At 38.9% G+C, this 15,637-nt stretch overlaps 1 protein-coding gene across 2 annotated transcripts in view; it reads left to right on the top strand.

The window, feature by feature from the left end:
- The window catches only part of Rpgrip1l (RPGRIP1 like), a 104,523-nt gene that overhangs the window by 32,771 nt on the left and 56,115 nt on the right, over window positions 1-15,637 (top strand). For both annotated transcript variants that reach the window (XM_038312635.1, XM_042054227.1), the window contains exons 10-15: window positions 1,457-1,596; window positions 7,057-7,163; window positions 7,465-7,515; window positions 8,399-8,578; window positions 9,186-9,303; window positions 13,299-13,751. In XM_038312635.1, the coding sequence (XP_038168563.1) occupies window positions 1,457-1,596; window positions 7,057-7,163; window positions 7,465-7,515; window positions 8,399-8,578; window positions 9,186-9,303; window positions 13,299-13,751 (1,049 nt within the window). The remainder of the gene's footprint in view (window positions 1-1,456; window positions 1,597-7,056; window positions 7,164-7,464; window positions 7,516-8,398; window positions 8,579-9,185; window positions 9,304-13,298; window positions 13,752-15,637) is intronic.

Here is a 15,637-nt window from a genome sequence, read left to right on the forward strand (position 1 = left end):
AGAATTCCTTTTGTTTCTAAGGTGATAGTATTTTAAATGCAATAAAAATATTCAAAATGTGAAATGAATACACAGTTTGTTTTTTTTAAAACTGTGTCTTCTACAGAAAGTATCTCTTGGAATAAAAGCTCAGGACAAGTTGGGAGCAACATCAGGGTCAATTTTCAACAGTACATTTCTTTTCCATTTACTTTGTCATTGGTATAAAACCAGATTTTATAGATTTTTGTTTCATTTACTGAATTTAAAATCAGTAGAGGGGTCAAAGCTGTGGGTGATTACTTCAGTCAAGTCAGGCTGCGCAGATAATGGTTTTCTGCTGAAATGCAGATCAAGATCAGTTTTCCCGAGTCTGGCTCTCACCTGGAAAGCTGCAGGAACATGGACTGCCAGGCTTTTCCTTTGCAATGTCCCTGAGTGTCAGCGAGGCAAATGGCTGTAGCACCGGTGTGGACTGTGCTCAGGCTCCCTGGATGAGGAAATGGTTGATTTCTCCCTCTGTGTAGCGTCTAGTTACTCCTATCCTGTCCTTTCTTCTAGTGTGCTATGCCTTGATCACTAGCAGATTTAAACCCGAACTGAAACTGCTTTGGGCTGCAGATGTAGCTCAGTGGGTAGAGGGTTTGCACAAAGCTCTGGGTTCTATCCCCAGCATCACACAAACCAGATGTGGGTGTGCACACCTGCAGTCTCAGCCCTGGAGAGGTAGAAACCAGAAGGCCAGAAGTTCAAGGTCATTCTCAGGGACTTAGGGAGTTCAAGGCCAGCCTGTGCCAGGGACCCTGTCTCCAAAAGACCCCCAAAATACGCTACATTTTTAATAAGGAATCAATTATAATCCTGTCTTCATGATTTTAGTAGATTAGAGGCACTCGCTTTATAATAATCTGTGTTAAAAGTAAAATTATTTGTTATTAGCCTATTGCTTTTGTCTTTTGTGTTAAACTGCCTTTGCACCACTTCTTAGTATCAGAATTACCACCTTGTGGTTCGGTATACCATCATTTATGTCTGTGTTATCACAGACTCCCAATTTCCTCAGAATTAAAGATGAGGTAGAAAACGCTTTTCCTCAGTATTGGGTGAGTGGGCTTTGTAAGTGGAAGAGGACAGTCTTGCCTGTCAGTTGCTGAGGGTTGGAACCGTGGATTCCTCTGGAGTGTGTACAGTTTCTGAATTCCTTTACTAGTCCACAAAAGCTGCATGCTGCCAACTTTTCTGACTTTGGAGCTCTAAATTAAGGCCAGTTCCTTTGCTCATCCCACAAACTCTTTCATGTTCCCTAACCGCAGCCTGAGCAAGGCGCCTTGGTTTCAACAGCAGCAGACCAGCATATGTTTACTTAATTCCTAAGACATGATGACAGTGGTCTCCGTGCCACTAAAAGCTTTCTCTTTATTATTTTCGGGTGAAGCTGATTTGCCAGCTCTCCCTGCATGTCACGTGTGTTTTGCAGTGCCTTCAGTGCTGCCCAGGAGGAACAGTGGAAGTTAAAGGAGCAGCAGATGAAAGTGCAGATCGCTCAGCTCGAAACTGCCCTAAAATCCGATCTAACAGACAAAACTGAAGTTCTTGACAAATTAAAGACTGAAAGAGGTACAGAGAAATAACCACCTGTTTACTTCTGCAGACATCTGATGCTTATTTGCGGAGTCAATCAGTACTTCTTGTATACCTACTGTTTGCCAATCATCCTGTTGTCCTCTGGGGACACAGCTTGTGTGTCTGTGTGTGTGTGTGTGTGTGTGTGTAATACAGCCAAACATATACATGCCAAAAGAACTTTTTTCTCATAGTCACTTTTATCTAGGTTATCTTCATTAATTTAATATCATTAAGTTCTGAACTTCTCTTTGACAGAAAACAAGTATTTATTAAGCACCAGTATGTGCTCAGCATTGTTGTAAGTTTTGAGTATTCAGCAACTAAGACAAAGACTTGCCCACATAAGACTTGGAGGCCAACAGTAGCTAGAGACGTCTGTAATGACTCAGGTAGTGGCAGATACAGTGGGGAAAACCCAAAGTAGGGACAAATACGAGAAATAGTTTCTGGCTGGTTTTGATAGATGAAACTGAACAATCTGATAGTGAGATGTTAAATCTATTCTATTAACCAAAACTCTTTGTCAGAATGTCCCTGTTAAAATAATAATCATCAAGCAGAATCATTAGGTCTTGTCTCATAGAAATAAAATGTAATTAAAGATGTCTGGACTGTTGTATTGCACACAGACACATGCATTCCCAGTGCAAATAGATACAAAGCAGGGGTGGCAGACTTTTTTATTCAAGCTTGGTACCTGTGTCTGCACCCATGAAATACACCTAGGAATGTAGTAATAAGTTTGGTCCTTTGGAACATTTGCAATTCAGTTACATGAGAATTTTAAAAGTTTAATACAGCCAGACATGGTGGCACATGCCTGTAATCATAGCACTCAGGAGACCAAGACAGAAGAATTGTAAATTCCCGATCCCTTGGGCTACATAGTAAGACCCTGTGTTAACAACAACAACAACAAAAAGGCAAATACAGACTCAGTAAGAAAAATGTATTTTTGGTTGTACTATTACCACAGGGTCACATTTTATTGACTAAATGGAAGAGAATTTTTCATGCCTAATGTTCCTAAAATTAGAGTGCATCCATAAGCAATGACACCTTAAACCTGGTTAGACATGTTCTTTACATTCCAACAAGCCTGAGATAGGACCGCATACTCAATGGAGTCTTCATTCCAGTGAAGCACAGTTGTCAATATTTTCTACCAAGTGCTCAAATTGACTGATATGTTAACTATGAGTGTTTCTAGAGGACTGTCAATGGGACTGCAAGGTGACATGACTTCTTACTTAGCAGGTTTCTTATCTTAATGTCACTATGGAGTCTTAATAGTTGCTCAGCAAATACATGAAGTAGAGGTGCCCTGTCGCCCCATTCCATTTTCCAAAATAGATAAATTGCACATTCTTAAGTGACAAGGGAAATAAGGAGCAGCAAGATAGCCCAGCAGGTAAAAGCATCCTGCCACCATGCCTTACAAACTGAGTTTGATTCCCCAAGTCACACGTGGTAGGACAGAGCTGCCTTCTGCATCTTGTCCTCTGACCTCACGCACACCATGGCCCCCGCATCCCCCCCCACTCACATACACAATAAATAAGTACATAATTGTTTTACAGAGAAAGGGAAATGAAATAAACCTATTTTATTTCTATTTTTTCTGCATTTTCTTAAAGATATCAAGAATTCCAACATTTTGTCTTCCACACATCTGAATTGATTCTCAAAGGGTAGAATCTTAATTTCTCTTTAAACTATTGTTCTTAATTTATTTGGAAAACTCTTATTATTAAGTATTGTAGTTGCTCAGATACTCTAATTTGCCTAGTCCACCCCATCTTCTTTGCTGGTTCTTCCCTTTAAGGATTTTCTGAATATTGAAAGTAATACATGAACACATGAAAGAGGCCTAGGCCCTATTGCAGCCCTCAGGTCAATCTTACTGATACTTACGGTTCTTGTGTTGATGTATGTGTGGATTTAGTTTTATAATATGCTCTTTTAGTCACTGAATTTTGAGTCAGTATTCTGGTAGAAATCTAAACCCGTGTTACCATCGTTGACAGTGCCTGTTACAGTTTCTCAGTGTAAGATATCCTGAAAAGGACTCTGCAGTTGCTTATGATACATATTCAGGAAATAATTTTTAACATCATAGGCCACATCTTCCAACATACAAACCCTCCTTAACACATTAATATAATTATTTTCTAAGTAAAAGTTGCTGGATCTGTGATTTTCCAGTTATTTTCTTTGAAGGGTTTAAATTTACAAATCTAAGAATTTAAGTCTAGTTCCAGGACAGGCTCCAAAGCCACAGAGAAACCCTGTCTCGAAAAACCAAAAAAAAAAAAAAAAATATTCAAATGAATCAAAGAAAGTTAAAATAATATTAAAAATATTCTAGATTTTAATTATTTTGGGAAAATAAACAAAAATTTGTAATTATCTATTTAAGGAAGTCTTTGAATATGATGAAAGTTCCTTTCGTGGTACAGATTTTGAGATGGTTTAATTTGACTTTGAACTCTGCTCACACATTTGCCTTCTCTTGTATCAAGTGTCCCTTGCCGAAGATGCTTCCCTGGCTTCTTGTAGTCATTCATCTAACCGGCAAGTTATTTTTAGAGAATATTCACCTCTTTATTCAAGGTACAAATTAGTTTCAGATTGTGTGAATATGTGGGGAAGGATATGTAAATGCAGTTTGCATTTGGTTAATGCTTAAATTAACTGCATGTGTTTAAGGGCTTGCTTTTGAACGTTCCTTTCTATCTTTAGCTGAAATGCATAATTCAGCATAATGCATATGGTTATATTGATCACAGCTGAAGATATTAGCACAAAGGAGCTCTGAAAATTGTTTAGTTGAATTGTTCTCTGCACTGTTATTAATGGCGTGCTGGAAGAATGTGAGCTTAAAGAGTGAAATGGTGTCTCATTTGAATAAAATGCTGTTTAACTTAACCTGCTTTTTGTCAAATCAGAAGGTAAGGCGGTTGTTTTTCATCCCTTGCAGAGTGTTTTGATTTTTCATATTATAATACAGCAAGCCTGCTTCCTCTTTGAACTGTAGCCGTTTTGGTACTTCTTAAAGACCCAAAACATATTCTAAATAAGCAGCTTGATAAAGAAAGACTCTAGTGTATAATTCTACATAAATTCTGTAAAGAGGTCAGCAGTGCTCAATGGTGTTTCTTCATTAAGTTATTCTCCCACAAATGGCATTCTATTTTTAAAATATCAGTGAATGGGGACATAGATGTCAAAACAAAAAAAAGAGTAAAAGGAAGGAAATGCTCATATAATTTTATTTGTATCTCCTGATATATTCATAGCTGTACAGAATTGAAAGGATTAAAAAAAACTAGAGCGTAGGCGAGATCACAGTGCACACTGTCCATACTGAGGAGCCGTGTGCCAGTGGATAGCGGTTCCCAACCTTCCTAATGCTGCGACCCTCTAATACAGTTCAAGTTGTTGTGAACCATAAAATTCTTTTCATTGCTACTTTGTAACTGTTTTTGTTGGTACTTCATAACTATAATTTTGCTACTGTCATGAGTCATAATGTAAATATCTCTGTTTTCCAGTGGTCTTAGTTGACCCCTGTGAAGTTCGACCCCCAAGTTGAGAGCTGCTGCCTTTGTACCTTAATTACATCTTAGACTTCCTGCTTGTGCAGACCACAGAGTGAATTCAGTTATCATCAGCACCTGAGGTTCCCCTCTCTCTCTTAGTTACCGTTTTTGTTGTTATTTTTCTTAGTCTGTCATTATACCATTCGTTGTTATTTTGTTATTCTCTGTCATAGTCACTCTGTCTTCTAGTTGTTTTAACTGGATCAGTGCAAGGAATGCCACATTACCATTGTACTCCCCCCACAAAAGTTTATTTTGTAAGAATTCACAGTGATAATTAATGCCAATCTTTAGTTGAGAGACAGGTGTTTGGCCTATACCTTCAAACTTTTGAGGTGTTTTTCACACTTGGAAATTCCTTTAGTTTACTAAATTTAAGTAACTTATACTATACAATAACATACAATAGCCTTTAACTTTGTATCCAGATAATAGAAGTGTTTGTGTATTTAATAAAGTACCTCTGTGTCTTTCTATACCTGAGGATTTCCAGAAACTATATGATATTAAAGTCTTACCAAACTAGTCCATTTTTTCTTAACTGTGTAATTTAACATTTTTACTGTGTGAAGTATTTATAGTTTGGGGAAACAAAGCCTTCAAAAAAGGCAGAGACATATTTCTGTATAACATCCAGTCAGACTGCAGATGCATTCATGGGAAGAATTCTTGGCAAATGTGTTACTTAATTTTTTATTAATAAAAGGAAAGAAAATGTACAACTTGAATTGAATTTGTTTATTTGAGTAAACAAAAATTGAGATCAAAAAGAAATTGAGAGACACACTCTGGATGGCATGGTCTAGAAGTAGTCCACAGGAGTCAGCAAAGCAGAGTGACTGCCTACCACAGTGAAGACAGTGGGAGGACACTTAGGAATGCAGTGCCTGGGCCTGTTAGCCATCAATGGCTTTTTTGTCTAATGTGTCTAGGTGTTTTGCCTGCATGAGTTTCTATATACCATGTGCATGCAATGCCTGCAGAGGCCAGAAGAGGGTACCAGATTCCCTTGAAATGGAGTTACAAGTGGTTATAAGCTGCCATGGGGGGTTGCTGGAAATTGAACCCAGATCCTCTGGAAAAGCCGCCACAGCTTGCAACTGCCCATGTCCCCACCTCTTTAAAGTTAAATATGCTTAACACAGAGCAAAAAATTAATGTATGAATTTGCTGTTTTCTTGATTTGTGCCCAACAGTCCTGTTGTGGGTCATGGTGACTGAATGCATAGGCACCAGTGTTCTTTCCTTAAAGCCCATGTCCTACTGATGGCAGGAAGTGTGAGCCCAGAATACAGTTGAGTTATCATTGGTGCTGCCTCAAAATCTCTCCTGTTGGAACAGATTTGTTAGGGATATGGCTGATTAAGTTATGAATTTAGAGTTTATAAAATAAATGATCTTGTTTTAATACAAAGACTTTATGCTAAGTGAGGAAAAGAAAATTCAGAGAAGTCAATCAGAACACTAAAAAACAAATTTTTTTTTGCATGTCTTTCAGGACCCTTAATAAGTAAGTAAAAATCATATATTTAGAAACGTATATTCTTAGGCATTTTAAGTAGAATGCCCCTTTGAAGTTCCAGAAACCGCAGTTTCCTTGTATTCATGCTGGGAACTGAAGTCTTAAGTTTCTGATAAGCAAGTGAGTCATGTGGCAGGCACATGATGGTGTCCACTGGGTCCTCGGCCACCGCTGCCTTCATCTAAGGGGCAGGCTCCCGTCTCCTCTGGCCTGAGTGGCACCAGGGCCAGCTTGGTGTGTGTGTGTAGCCGAATTTAAATTTGTTTAAAGGTGTTCTTCAACACAATTCTCACTTACCTTTCTAATCGTGCTGACTTTGTTTTTAAGACCAAAATGAGAAGCTCGTGCAAGAGAACAGAGAGCTCCAGCTGCAGTGTCTGCAGCAGAGGCAGCAGCTGGATGAGCTGAAAAGCCGCATGAGGTTTTTCAACCAGGTGACTGTTTCCCTTCTTCAGTGTGTGTGTCTGTGTGTGTGTGTGTGTCTGTGTGTGTGTGGAGCACAGAAAGAAACAGTGCACAGCAAAGCAAGAAACATAGATGTGTCCTTTGATTTATTAGCTAGCATACCTGATTGTTTATGTTCTGTGGGGCTATTCTGAGTAGCTGGAATATCCTGCGTACTAGGTTTCTTAAATTCATGGCCTCTGGGTTCCTAGTGTTCTAGTCAGTCAGTCTCATGGGCATCTGTGCTGGAAGCTAACCCCTCACTGTGGGCTTTGACTTTCTCTCTCACAGGAGAGTGACATCAATGCTGATGACCTGAGTGAGGCGCTCCTGCTTATAAAGGTAGCATTTTCAAAATTAGCCATCGAGTCTATGTCTCCCTGTTTCCATATGATGACCGTTGTCTATAACCCATAATTAGAGAGTGAATTATTTGTGCATGATCTAAAACTCACTGCATCTTAGTGCATGCATGTTTGGGGGGAAGGAGGAAGTGATGGAGAGAGATCGCAATGATATACTAATATTAGGGAAATGGTTAGATGACATTTAGTTACAGTGTATGCATATTTCATAGTGACATCAAAGTCACATTAACGTTGAGCTCAGCACTCTTATTTAAAGCCCTACTTTAAATTGACTACAAAGGACAATTTATTTTTATCTGACCCACTGTAAAACCAAGCTGGCCTTCTTAAGCAAGGTGCTGAACCATAAATATAACACAAAGGTATTGTTTAGTTTTGAGATACTGTTATCTACAAGTATACTTTTTAGGTTTATATCATAGTATACATTTTGATAAGATGAAAAAGAAATGTTTGATTTCATTTTTGTTATGAAGTTTATAAACTTTTTATTTCTCTGTAATTGTATTAAGTATATACGCAAATGTATATATTAGCAATGCTTTGTTTCTAGTAGAAAAATGGAAGTGCATGAATTCAATAAAGTGTTTCTTTTTTTTTTTTTTTTTTTTTTTTTTTTTGGTTTTTCGAGACAGGGTTTCTCTGTGGCTTTGGAGCCTGTCCTGGAACTAGCTCTTGTAGACCAGGCTGGTCTCTAACTCACAGAGATCCGCCTGCCTCTGCCTCCCGAGTGCTGGGATTAAAGGCGTGCGCCACCACCACCCGGCTAATAAAGTGTTTCTTGATGGATCGCATTAATTCAAACAGCCACATTCTGCAAATTCTTGTTGCAATTGAAACTTTTGGTTTTACCTTAGGCTCAGAAAGAACAAAAGAATGGAGACCTTTCATTTTTAGAAAAAGTGGACAACAAACTTAATAAAGATCTAGAACATTCCATGAAAGAACTTCAAGCAACTCATGCAGAAACAGTACAAGAACTTGAAAAGACAAGAAATATGCTAATTATGCAACATAAAATCAATAAAGACTATCAGGTACTGTCAGACACTAAGTCAAGACGGTGTTTCTGTGATACTCTCCTGGTGATTGTCTTTTCAGAGAAGCTTTCGTATTACCCTCTTTTATTATCTGTTGTCGCCTTTATTAAGTAATAGTACATTCCTGTAATTCAGCCCTGTAATTAGAGTTGGGGTAAATAGTTTTAAAGCAGATGATTGAAGCCTTGGCTTGGGGCAGCTCCTGGTGGCAGTGACATCACCTCTACTAGTGTCACTGTCGTCTGCAGTGAGTCACAGTGACCGTCCAGAAGCCCCGTCACAGCTGCCCATGCCGGCTTTCGGTAGTACGGACATGTGGCAACAAAAGGAAGCCACTACTGCCCTGTAAGCTCTGTGGCAGGAGGGCACGTGATTTAGAGCTCCTGTTAGCCATCCAAAAAATGTTAAAATCATCCTGGCTCTGAAAACTCCAACTAGAAGTACTTGATTCATAACATGGTAGCCTTGAGTTCCATCTAGGAAACCTTTGAATCCTAGCATGGTGGTTTCACAGCTCCATCTTCAAATGCTTGGCTCAAAGTCGCTTTGACAGATGCAAATAGAATAATCGTAAGTAGTGGACCTTGCTGTCTTTTATTTTTAGATGGAAGTTGAGGTGGTGACTCAGAAGATGGAAAATTTGCAGCAAGATTATGAACTCAAAGTGGAACAATATGTTCATCTTCTTGATATCCGGACTGCACGCATCCAGAAGCTTGAAGGTACAGTGTGCACAGTTTTATGGCAGTTGAGAATGCCGTCCAAACCCTTGCTCACAATATTTTCCTGCTCTGTTTTTTCCAAGTTTGAAGCTGGAATAAGTTACCAAGTGACTATTTTATCTGATTCTCTTCTACTGAAGAGTTTTTAGTAGGAATTTTCGACAATTCGCTGCTTTCAGAATCAGTATGGTGAGCAAGATTTCAAAGTGGTCCATAAAGTGTCACAGACTCAAGTCTCACACCACCTTTGTGATTTTCCCTCCAAGCAGCGTGTGCACCTTCGCCAATTCTGAGGGCTTGCTCTTTATCAGATTTCATTGTGCTCATTCCCAGCACCAGCTTTTGTTCCTGGTGTTTTTTCTGCCTAAACTTCTTTTCATCCTTGACATCAAGATAATACCCTTCTGTATTTCAAAATCTAACTTGGTGCTTAGCATGCCAGGAAATGGCTCTGATTGATTCAACCACCATCCCTTTACCTGAAATGCCCTCACAGTGATTTTCCAACTTTAGCAAATACAGACATTATCTAAGAGAGCTCTGTGTGGCAGCACATTTGTAGAATCCCAGTTTTCCAGGGGATAAAGTAGGAGGAATACAGATTCGAAGCCAACTTGCACACCATGATGAGTTCATGGTCAGCCTGGGCTATCTAGAGAGATCCTATCTTAAGAATGTATGTAAACACAGAAGATACCGTACTGCCTCCAGCTGTTTGTATACTTTGTATCTCAAGTGACAGTGGAAACTTTATGCACTTCCCCAGCTAGAAGCCACAACAACCCTTGGCTTCTCTCTGCCACTTGTCCTACTTCACATCTGGATGATTTTTCTAAGAATAATTAGGGTGGAGCGTGTGTGTGTGTGTGTGTGCGCTTGTGTGCGCATGCAATCGCACACATGTATTTATGTGATGGCCCCATATCTTCTGTGAAATCTGGATGTTCTGTGGATAGAACATTATATTGTGTATTATATTACCATTGTTTCACTGATACCTGCTATGGTATGAATGTCTGATGTGGGATTCCCCTCTATATGCTGTGAAATATTAGTTATAATTATAGTTTTCCTTAGTTATAATAAAAGATAAAGTAGATATAAATATTGTACTGTAATTCTTGCTTGATACCTGTTTTATTATATGTAACTTTACTATGTTAGAGTTAAAACCTCTTTTTATTTAGACAGAAAAGGGGAGGTGATGTGGGATTTCTCTCTGTATGTTGTGAATACATTTGGTTAATAAAGAAACTTCTTTGGGCCTATTATAGCACAGAATAGGGCAAGGCAGAAATTCCAAGCAGACCGAGGAAGAGAGAGTAGGTGGTGTCAGGGAGAAGCCATGTAGCCACAGCAGGAGATAGACAGCAGACACCAGATGGAACATTACTGGTAGGCCACAACCACGTGGTGATACACAGATTAATAGAAATTGGTTAATTTAAGATATAAGAAGCCGGGCGGTGGTGGCGCACTCCTTTAATCCCAGCACTCGGGAGGCAGAGGCAGGCAGATCTCTGTGAGTTCGAGACCAGCCTGGTCTACAAGAGCTAGTTCCAGGACAGGCTCCAAAGCTGTCTCGAAAAACAAAAAACAAAAAACAAAACAAACAAAAACAAACAAACAAAAAAAAGATCTAAGAGCTAGCCAATAAGAAGTGTGAGCTAATAGGTTAAGCAGTGTTGTAATAATACAGTTTTTATGTGATTATTTTGGGTCTGGGCAGCCAAGAAAAGAACAAGTAGCCTCTGCCTACAAATATCTTTCCTAGAGTTTTTGCACTGGAAATGCAGTCTTATTGAGGACAGTATGTTTAAGAAGTAGTTAAGTCATTTGACTCTGCTCTCAAGAATTGATTAATGCTATTACCATGGAAGCAGGTTCATTATTACAAAGAGTGGGTTTACTGTAAGTGAATGTGGCCCCTTCTCCCTTGGTATAGCATAGTGAGAAAGGCCTTGCTAGATACAGAACCTTCATCTTGAGCTTCCCAGCCTTTACAACTAACTGTAAGAGCTAAATCTCCTATATGGCAGTGTAGCTCTGCAGTAGAATACATGCTGAGCCTCACAGAACCCTGAGTTCAATCTCCAACACCAAAAAAAGAAAGAAAACAAGCAATCTTTGTTCTTTATGAATTACCCGGGTGCATATAGTATGTGATAGCATTAGAAGTGGATTAAGACAATGTTGTCCGTATTTTCTTAGAACACATTCTTTCCAGGAAAATACAGACTTTGACTCTGGTCTAGGTTGTAGGATCTCCTCAACAGCAGTGCTTCAGGTTTCCCCGTCTGTATTCTTGCTGTCTGCTGTTTGTTTATGATGCCTTAGAGGCTTTGATTGTGTTTATGGAATGAATTGTTGAGTACAGGGGACAAAACAAAGTGTGCCAGTAAAGGCTTGCAAATACTTGAATGAAGAATCTTCACTTAGTGACCTCCTTTTTAATCAGTAAGATTCCATGAAACAAACTTTTATTGAGTACTGCATGGAACAAAAGGTACACAGTGATCTTTGACTTCTGGAAAGTTTTGTTCAGTCAAATAAAGACATTTAGTTAGTTCTTCTTCATAGACAAGAAGTTCTCAAAGTACCCCCGGCTCTCAACCTAAACTGCTGTAGAAATATGCACTGATAAAACTAGTTTTATAATAATATGTTATTTGCCTTTTTCATTTTTATTCTCTTACAATTTTATAACGGAGTTCCTCGGAGGCTATATGGTGTATGACATCACAACAGATTAGACCCAACCACAGATCCATATTCCAACTCTTTGCTATTAAGCCAGATGCAGAAGACATTTATAAAAATGTTTTTTAGAAAAATTTGAAAGGATTAAAAGAATGCCACTCTTGTCACATTTTTTGGAAATTATAACTTTGAAAAAAATAAATGCTATGATTTATGTTAACATGTAATAGGTTATTGTTGTTACATGTAAAAAGACATTTTGTTGGTATGATCAATAACAGTAAGTATAAATAGTTATCAAAAGATTTTTCAGATCCCCAATAACTTTTAAGAGGATGAAGTTCCTGATGAGATGGGCTACTCAAGCACTGAAGACATTGGACAAAGAGGTGACCGCTTACCAATGTGGAACCCAGCAAACTAGCAAAGAGAAACCTATAGGATGAAAGTCAAGATAGAGTAGCAGTTTAAAAAGTAGAGTGTTCATTTCCCTGAAACAAAGAAAAGAAAAAAGAGAAGGTCACACACTGCCCAGTCTCGAGCTGAACTGGCTCCTGGTGACCTTTTGAAGGGTAGTTTCACAGAGGACTAAGGCAGATCTTGTGCAGGAGTGTCTTATAGGGGCATTGGAGACACATTTTATTCCTTCTGGAAATGGAAGCGTAATACTAGGGGGAAGCTGTGCATTTAGAAAGATGCATAACCTTTAAAAAACAGCCTTATAAAGTATAACTGATATAATTTTAACTGAGAGTTTAAAGTATAAGTTAGTTTACTTTATGCCTGTGTGTACAACTGTAGAACTATCACCATAATTGAGATGTAGGGCATATCCATTACCTCCCTGCAAGGAGGAGCAGACGTATCCTATTAAGCTAAAGAGAAGGTACCCAGGACAAAAGAGATCTACTTTGTAGGATGCAGCAAAGCTAGAGGAACGCATGGCATCTGAATAGTGACCTCAGCTGTCACCTGCCCTTCTTCTTCCTCTTTCTGCTAAGGCTATCTTACAACTGAAGGTATAATTGTTTTCATTTTTATTCTTTTAATTGTAAATTGATTAATTAGAGCTGCCTATATTTTGAAGTTGTAATTTTGTTGTTTAATGACTGGTGTCAAAGCAAGTCTTGAGGGATTTTTGTTGTCGTTAATGAGCATTATTTGAAGAAAATAACAGTATAGTACAGTTATAGACTTTAAGATGAAGAATATTGCTGAAAGCTGCAGACATCAGATGTGCGTGCATCTGTACATGTGGGCATGTTGACATCTCTAAACTTTGTCTTCCCTTGCAGCCCAGTTAAAGGACATTGCCTACGGCACTAAGCAGTACAAATTTAAACCGGAAATTATGCCAGATGACTCTGTTGATGAATTTGATGAAACCATCCACCTGGAACGAGGAGAAAACTTGTTTGAAATCCACATCAATAAAGTCACCTTTTCTCCTGAAACCCTGCTGGCATCTGGTGACAAAGAGCCCGTCACTTTCTGTACCTATGCTTTCTATGACTTTGAACTGCAGACCACTCCCATTGTTCGAGGCCTTCACCCAGAATATAACTTCACTTCTCAGTATCTTGTTCACGTAAACGACTTATTTTTGCAGTATATTCAGAAGAACACTGTCACTCTGGAGCTCCACCAAGCCTACAGCACAGATTATGAAACAATTGCAGCTTGTCAGTTGAGATTCCATGAGATTCTAGAAAAAAGTGGCCGAATATTTTGCACAGCAAGTTTAGTTGGTAAGTAGTTTGTGATCTTTGGATATTTGAATCAGTAGTTGGCTTATGTGTTCACTGGTATTCTTCATTTGTATCTTTATTTTTAAAGATTTATTTTATTTTATGTGTACGGTTATTCTGCATCCGTGTGTGTGTGTGTGTGTGTGTGTGTGTGTACCACATGCGTGCTTGGTGCCATGGCTCCCCTGGAACTGGAGTTACAGACAGTTTGAGCTGCCATGCGAGTTCTGGGAATTGAACCTGGGTCCTCTAGAGGAGCACCCACTGCTCCTAACTACTAAGCCTTTCTCCAGCCCCTAATTTGTTTCCTATCTTATACATTAAGGGCATTTTGGATAGGGACAGATCTTTGCTTACAAGTGATTGAACTTTCTTCAATATCATGAATGGTGTTGCAAAATAGCTATTAATACTTACGATCTTTATACATAGCCATTAAACTTAGGAAGTCAAATGTTTATTTTGATATTGATACTCTTGATTAATTAAAATGTGCATTGTACTACATTCTTCAAATGCTTCTGAAGATATGTCAACACTGAGTTGTAGGAATACTAGTTAGTGGTAAATGGTAAATAAGGCAGACAACACCAAAGCCTAGAGGAGAAAATAAGCGCATGTGTGCTCACACACACATACATATAGATGTAATATATATATATAATATAGATATATATAGTATATATGTATATATAGTAAAGGCAAGAGAACCTGCCCAGTTCACCAACTGTAAAGCTCAATGTAGCCAGAAGAGGCTTGTGGTGTGTAAAGAAGAGTAACAAGTAAGGTGAAAGTGGCAGACAGCAGACACTTGTCCCACACAGATTCACCACCAGCACAGATCCCAGAAGAGATAAGAGTTCGTAACCCTCCCCCTACATCTATACACAGCAGTGAAATCATCTCCTATTATCAGAAACTCCAAAGAAGTCAGTCTAACACTTCCTCTTGTTTGTTCCTTTTTTAAAAATTCCTTGGCTTGGCTGTGATGTACACCTTTAAGCTCAGCACTCAGGAGGCAGAGACAGGAGGGTCTCTGATTTTGGGGCCAGCCTGCTCTACAAAATGAGTTCCACAATAGCCAGGGCTACACAGAAAAACCCTATCTCGAAAAATAAAGAAACAACAAAATTTTCCCCTGTACTTCCATGTTTTTCTTTTTAATACACTTGCAATAGTAGTGTTTTCATTTCATAATACTGAAAAGTTATGGTTTTATTTATTCCATATTCTGTATCCATCCAGATAACAATTGGTTACCCCAAACCAGTCATGGTACTGTTCCACCAGTAGGCATTTCTTGCCTGACTGCTTGATACTATAGCTTGTAAGGTCCAGGGTTTTTGTTTCCTAGCAACCATGGCGCTTTCTGGAACTATGACAGCCAGCCACCAGAGGGAAGCGTCCAGTTTAGTTCCCGGTTGATCGTCCTGGGACCCGTATCTAAAGTGCGTGCTGCCGTCACCCTAGTCTCCCCATGTAGTTCTGGGGCAGGAGCAATGACAACAGCCCTGTTGTTTTCAGAGCTCCTGAGGCTCTCCTGACGACCACTCAGAGAGATGTGCTCTGCAACTGGCACTGAACTTTGGTGTTTAAAGACAAAACACAAAAAAGCACAGCTTTTGGGAGTAGTATTTAGGGCACTTCTATTCAAAGTCTGTTTAATGCTTTAGTTTCCTTATAGAGTAGTAGCTTCTTATGTGGCTTTCTCATTCGCCCCTAATTTTGTTTCGCCTTCTCCCCACACTGTACTCTCAGTAGAATTTTTACTTGATCTTACTGGTTTAGGGTTTTATATTAGTCTTATTCTTATATTTTTCTAATGTTTTCAAGGTTTTGTGTTTGGGAGGGGAATCTCCTCTGTGTTTATTGTTGTTATTTCTATC

This window comes from Arvicola amphibius, chromosome 15, assembly GCF_903992535.2.
Source record: "Arvicola amphibius chromosome 15, mArvAmp1.2, whole genome shotgun sequence".
Classification (NCBI taxonomy): Eukaryota; Metazoa; Chordata; class Mammalia; order Rodentia; family Cricetidae; genus Arvicola; species Arvicola amphibius.